Below are 7,229 nucleotides of genomic sequence, written 5' to 3' on the forward strand. Positions count from 1 at the left end.
AGTTTTAAACTCTTGCAGTACAAGCACACCTCAGACTTACCTTACCATTTAGGTGAGTAGATTATAGCTTTCTACATGTTGACCAGTATGACCAATTGATTTTTAAACTACTTTGGACAGGGGTTGTGTTTGAGAGTACAAGGTGGTGTTCTGTTTGGATGTTTGGGGTTTTTTTAAAGCAATACCTAACAAATAACTGACAGTGGGAGACAAAGACTGTGTAGCAGCTCAGGCTAAGTTAGCTAAGAGCTCCCTCCCTTCCCAGGTGATCACCAGTGCTCTAGTGATATGAGAAGTCATCTCGGACAGGTTTGTTATAACAACATTCCACACTATAAAAATTACTCAGGAGCCATCCAGATTAACTCTACTGTTCCAGTACCTCATAGCTTTTAGCATTGCTCTCTAATGCAGTCTGTTCACCAGTGTATGAAAAGTTCCTAAACTCTGCCAGCCACAATCTTCCAATTCCCTGCAGAACCATCCCCTATTTTGTCTCCATAAAGGGAAGTCTGACTTTTACCTCAACACTGACGACCTTCTACAAACATGTTCAGAGTTCACAGACCAATTGTATGTGGATGTTCTTGGTCTGATATGCTAAACAAATCGGAGAAAATAGCTTCTGTTCATGGCCAGAGGATCTTTTCTCATTGAAGAAAGAACAAACAGGACTACAGCAAATCACCTGTGCTTACAGGGAAGTCAGGTTGTGGCAGTTTAAAAGCTCTGCTTTATCCACTCCAGCCAGCTTATATGTGCTTACAGCTATTTAGTAAAAAACAAATCCCACCCAAAAAAAACCAAACCAAACCAAACCAAACCAAACCAACAACAACAACAACAAAAAAAAACATTCAAAAATTCATTCCATTCACTGTTACTGCAGGTATTAACTGAAGTCAGAAGATTCACAGAAGTAGAGTGTAATAAAACGTTTATTAAAAGTGCTTTCAGTTATGTTAAGAGCTATAGTCTAATACCTATTTAAAAAAAGGCATCTTATTAAAAAATATTAGCTTAAAAACCATTCTGATCATTGTGATTACAGACAAGTGACCCGCAGTGCTCTATGAAATGTTAGACCACCTTTGTTGATTGGGACACAGTAATCTTCAAGTCCAGGATCCACAGTGTCTAGTGTAGAGGAAGAACTGCTGGGAGCTCCAGAAGAGACACCTGCAGGTACCTGGAATAGAAATGAAGTGACTACAGATATTGGTTTCAGATTTGTCAGCTGAACTATCACCTGATTGTGTAATACATTGGAGAAGAGAAGCATGATCCTGCAACACTGCAGACAAAGCTGTTATCCAATGCATCTGCATACTTATGGATTAATCACTTTTCTGGTCAGAAAAATATTCTCCTCAAGGGGCTGATGGCAGTTTCTGTTTCAGAACTAGAAGCTGACAACTATGAGAGAGCCACAGCAGTCACAGCCCAAGCTGGAAAACCAGAGTCATCCTGTGCTTACAGCTATCCAAGACACTGGCATACTGGTTACTTACTTTGGGTGCTTATACTTCTGCTTAATAGCTTGCAGCTGGCAATGGGATGCATCAAGGCATGCTTTGTGCACATCAGTCAGGCAAGGCGCAATCTCACTTAATGAATATCCAGTAAATGCAGCAAGTGTTTCTGGCTGGTCGGATGAGAAAAAACAGTGTTATTCCATTGTAGCCAGCAGTCATCTAGAAGATGGGTTTCCCACGGAAGCAGAAACTCTTTTCACTACATCAGAGCTCACTCCAGATTCTTTAAGCATGAAAAATATTCAATTATATTGTTCCATCAGACTCTAGGTCTTCCTTGGTGCCACAAAGTCTGACAAGCTCCTTCTGCTCTAAGCATATATATCCATTACATCTCTTTTGGATCTTACTCTATACTAAAACTATTCCTCCAACATACAGCTGGAAGGTCTACCAAGGCTTGTGGTAAAGCAGCCACAATTACATAGCAGTATAGTCACTCAAGTAGACAGATTCAGTTCTCCCCTTCCTCCCAGAAAGACCCTCAATTGTATCTGGGGGTGTAGTTTTGGACATTTGTGAGGCCTTTGGTACAGTCCTGATATAAGTGAGCAAGACAGTAACACCCCTTCCGTTTCAGAGAAGAGGCATGATATTTCAGGTTTACTTAACAGTAATTTATCACGTAGGCTCATTAACTCAAGAACAACTGCTCATCCTAGGATTTCAGCCTTCAGAACAATATACTTTGTAGCTGCTACTCCTCCTTCTCAGCCCAGTTCTAACAATAACAAAATACTTGAGCTATTTATTAATGCACAATTGTTGTTCTTACCCAGAAAGATCTGTACACTGTATAGTTTGCTAAACAGTAGGCTGCTGCAGCAATTTGTGAAGGAAGGTACTTCAGAAGAGGATCGACTTGAAGGAGACTCAGCTCTGCAAGATACTGAACAAGAAAATCCAAGCTTTTCAAAAAGAATCAATCTAGTTGGTACAATCAGTCCAATACAGCAAGTATTACAGTTTGGCAATGGTCTCAGTATGATGCACAAAAGCATAAACTATGTATTTAGTGAGAAGAATTAGCATTACAGTCCTGTTGATCTTACAGAAGATCCTTTATCATGTTTCAGTGGGGACAGAAAGACCACATTTTGCCAAAGCCTAACCCATCTACTCTAATCTGAAGTTCTGGTTCATCGGATCTGACTTGATTTTACAGGTAGAGACTCAGAAAAGTGAAGTTTCATAAAACTTACAGACACACTCTCCCCATCTGCTAAGGCTCTTGTTTATATAGGTAGACCCCACCTGGACATAAGGGATAAATGGACAGTTCTAAGAAGCACAATACGGGCTCTGTTGGACTAGAGTCATTGTACAATCCTATACCCTTTGCAGAGAAGCAGGTGGTCAGATGTTTTACTGTAATTTTGCTGTTTCTAAGCATGGTTGCCTACTCCAGGCAACTCCTATGCAGCTACACAGCTATATTCTGTGTCACTGTGGAGCAATACACAGTAGCACCAAATACAGGCCATACTTGCTATACAGGCACTGTTGGAAAAAACACCAGATTTTTACCACTAAATTGCCTGGTCAGTGAATTATCCCTGACCAGACAAGACAGACCAAACCTAGGATTTCCATGAGGCATCTATTCAAAAATCTCTGCACACAAGCCACCACTATGAAACAAGCACTTTTAGGCCTGTTGCAGAGACAGTTTCATGAAATGCAAGTAGTTCTCCTTTTAAAGATCACTTCTTCCCCCTCAGACCCAGAAGGCAGATAGTCCATACCCTTGCAAAGTTCTCTGTCCTCATACAGATTCCACACCTCTGAATATACTGAAGGAGAAACTGGTTGATGGTTGGGGCTGTTAGGTCAAAACCCAGCACTTTGAGAAGCAAGTGTTCCATTCTTAGCAGCTGCTTCTTTGTGTAGGTATCATCTGTTATATAGACAAATTCATCCACATCTGGTGGGTAGATCTCTTCATACTTCCTGAAAAAGGGATATAGAAGCTACATTTGTCAGCTTTGAAGTTATAGTAAAAGAAATCTTTGTGCTATACCCATATCAGGATGAGAACATGACATTACTAAAACTTGTGGAAAGCTCTAATTTTACTTGTTCCTCCAGGCTAGCTAACAATTTAGTTTCAAACTTGGGCAAATATGCTTAGAGGAACTCCGAGTCATCAGTCTAGACAGACATACACTCATGTTGTTAGCTCTTAACAGCAATTTTTCAGTGGGGAACAGTAATACAGCACACTCCAGACAAACACCCATGCACCCCTAAGCTATACTTCTTACTCTGTGTAGTTAGAGCAGTTAAAGGCTAACTGTACATTGCAACTGAGTCCATTACAGCCTTACAGGCTAGCAGTTTAACACTGTAATGCTGCTGCTTCTGCTCCTGTGTTAATGCTTACAAGTTTTCCCCACTACAGTTCTTCACATTCAACAGTAAATGTTTAATTTTAATAGTACCAAAGGAGCCTATCTTGAGACATCATGAAAAGCAACCTACTAATTCAAATTACACTACAAGACTAAGCCCAAAAATAGGCTTCAGATCACCAAGATTTCAGAAGATGAAACACTTACGCAGCCAGAAGAATTGCTGCTGTTCCTACAAGCTGTAACTTCCCTCGGAGAACAGACATGCAGGAAAGAAACCTGTCCAGGAAGTTCACTGCCAAGTACAAAGTCTCTGTCCGAAGTTTATACTCTTCCCCTACTTCCACCAGCCAGTCTACCAGGATAGCACGCATTCCTGTTGTAATATCTGGCTGCTTCTTCATGTAGAAGGGCTTGGGCCTAAATCTTAGCTGTTTGAAAAGAGTTGAAGAATCAGGATGATCACTCTGAAGAGAACCATGGATGGCTGAGCTGATGAATATTCTTTATACTTACACTAAAAGGAGCAGGAGTTGTCCCACTCTTAATAAATATAAGTACTAACTACAATTGTTGTGCTAGTGGCAATTATTCCCAGCTAGTGGCATCTCTAGAAAGTAGTATTTCTACACTGAAGAGACAGATTGAAACTCTGGTGTTAGCAGGAGAATAGTAAAGCACTTCCTGGACTGTGGACAGCCTTTGCCATCAGTTGAGCCATTCAGAAGGATCTGAAAATGAACCAATCAGATTTTCCCCCTTCTTCCCATCAGGAGACTGCACTTCAGTGCTCTGACACAGGAAGGTAAGAATAAGTACTGCTATAGCCAGAGAGCTATCAGTGAGATCACATCAAACTGCTTTAGCACTTTTTCAGCATTCTTCTCCCATTTGCAAGAAGTCTTCATACCTAACAGTCAAGAGATGCTCCCATCAGGAATTAACAGGGATGCATTAATCCTGAAAGAACTTATTACTGACTATATGCTGCCTTAAGAAATTACTTTTACTATTTCTCTTCTTTGTAGTTCAGTGGCAGCCTTGAATCTTTGCAATATTGCAGCTTACCACAGGTACCTAAAAGCTTCCCATAGCAACTTACTTCAGCCTCTCGGAGGTACTGATGAATGTCTTCTGCATACTCTCCCACAGCCAGAGTTACAACATCTTCCATGTGATCCTCTGGCTGGGATTGGAAGGATGTGTCCACTACCATAGGAGAGCCTAACAGGTAATAGGAAGCAGCAAGACATTTGTATAATTAATCTCTTGACTTTCTCTCGCTAATTTTAGCTCAGAAGTGTTGCCCTTCACAATCCAAGTTAGCTTCTAGTGTTATTTATTGTCACATAATCTACACACTAACTTACAATTCACAACTCATAACCACCCTACATGTGGTTGTGCTAAGGACACCATCTGAGCAGTAACAGGAGTTACCTGAACTCAGATCCAGCAGCCGGTGAATACTGGATGTCATTGCACTGGTATCCAGTTCACAGTGGCTTAATTCCAGCTCTTCAGACACTTGGCAGCTGTAGTTTTCTTTATCTTCTGGGTCATCTCTGTAGATAGCAAAACGTTGCTTTGATACAGCACTGACCATGCAGCTGGGCACTTCGTCTTTTCTAGAGGAGGGGATGATGTTTCCAAAGCCAGAGAAGCGCTTGATAACAGCAGCATCCTGAAGCAGAGCACACAGTAACACTGTGGGAGGGCAACTTACGAGGAAAACAGTGTGTCACGTGTTTGCAAAAAGAAAATCACTTTCTGTGTAACAGACACCAATGACAAAAGTTAATGGGAAAAGCCACCAACTACCTATGATGCTTCTGAAGTTGGTGCCACTTGTTGCTGTCTTGCTGTGACAGACTCCTCACAGAAAAACTTAAGAGTAGCAAAAGTCAGGAAACCAGGGGAGCAGCATCATATTCAGAGCCTCCCACCAAGGACAACGTGGGTGCTGCTCAGTTCCAAGGGGCTAGAAAGTCCAGTCTGCTATACATTCAGCTCTGGCAAGGAGCAGTTGCAAGTGCAGCAAGTTAACAAAAGTGCTCAAGCACTGCCACAGACTTAGGAAGGACTGCACCAGCAAGAAGGCATTTCAAGTAGAGTTTGAGTATTCAAACTGAAGTTTGAATTTTTGAGCTTAAGCATTGCAACCCTTCAAACCATGTGTGACCAGGCTACAATCCTTCACACCATCTTCTGCTAGTAACACAGCCAAAACCAAGAAGAATTTGTGTACCCATACTTGCTGCTGTTTTAGGTCAGAAGAGTAACATTATCCCTGCCCCACCAGCAGACTCCAGGGGACTCAGGGGACAGAAAGGCAGAAAAATGACACGTCATTGACTTGAACTTCTTGAAGGCTCTGGCACCCTGAACTGAGCATGGCTAGCCACACACCAAGGAGAGCTTTGGGTCAGTGGACAGCCTTTCTTTAAACCACCCCCTACACTGAGGAGGGGAAGCTGTCGAGAAGCATATCCCTTCCTTCCAGGATGAATTATTTACGCAGAGTACTTCCACGGGGAAGCACCCGCAGGTTAGGACTGAGCGGTTACTAGCAGGGTTTCTCGGGAAACTCACGCTTAAGAACTGGAGTCCGAGTCACCTTCTGACCCCGCCACGCCGGGCCTCTGCCGGCAGCCTCGAGGCAGGTGCGTGCACCGCTCATGCCGGCGGCTGCTCGGCCGGGCTCTGCGGGCGGGGGGCGGCAGTGCTGCCGGCCGCGGGGCTCACCTGGCCGCCGGGCCGCCGCTGCTGCCCGTTCTCCGTCAGCACCGCCAGCACGGCCCGGCCGCCGCTGCTGCGCAGGGCGGCGGGGCAGGACTCCCGCCGCCCCGCACGGCTCTTCTCTCCAGTGCGATGCATCGCCCCGACGCCCGTACCTTTCGGAGGAGCGAAAAAACCCACAGAAATAAAACGAATTCGCGGAGGGGGGGGAAAAAATAATAAAAAATCCTTCGAAAGACCACAAACGCGCCCCCGGCAACCCCTTCCTCCCGCCCGCCCCGCCGGATAAGGGGTGCCCCACCGCGCTGCCCGGCTCCGCTCGCCACCAGCCCACGGAAGGGACGGGCCGCCCTGCGCCGCCCAGGCCGCCCGCCGGCCCCGGTAGGCGCGGCCGCTGGAGGCGGCGGCTGTTGGCCGCGGCCGGTTGGCAGCCCGGCCGCTCAACCCCCGGCGCGCCGCCCCGCCGGCCGCGGGTCGCCATGGAGACCCCGGCGGCCCGGCCCGCGCAGCGCCCGCGGAGCGCCGCTGCCAGCGCCGCCCGGCCCGCCGCCCGGCCGCTCCGCCTGCGCTCCCAAGGATGGGATGCGCAGCAGCAGCGGCTCTG

The 7,229-nt window shown here is 45.5% G+C and overlaps 1 protein-coding gene across 1 annotated transcript; it reads right to left on the reverse strand.

The window, feature by feature from the left end:
• Positions 1 to 920: 920 nt before the first annotated feature.
• Positions 921 to 6,866, reverse strand: CCNA1 (cyclin A1). The gene is made up of 8 exons (XM_031506479.2): positions 6,632 to 6,866; positions 5,327 to 5,570; positions 4,989 to 5,110; positions 4,094 to 4,317; positions 3,281 to 3,485; positions 2,311 to 2,424; positions 1,512 to 1,645; positions 921 to 1,189 (listed from the first exon to the last, which is right to left on the reverse strand). Exons 1-8 carry the CDS (start codon positions 6,761 to 6,763, stop codon positions 1,138 to 1,140), a joined length of 1,227 nt encoding a protein of 408 aa, XP_031362339.1. The 5' UTR covers positions 6,764 to 6,866; the 3' UTR covers positions 921 to 1,137.
• Positions 6,867 to 7,229: the final 363 nt, after the last annotated feature.

Source organism: Lonchura striata, chromosome 2, assembly GCF_046129695.1.
Source record: "Lonchura striata isolate bLonStr1 chromosome 2, bLonStr1.mat, whole genome shotgun sequence".
NCBI lineage: Eukaryota > Metazoa > Chordata > Aves > Passeriformes > Estrildidae > Lonchura > Lonchura striata.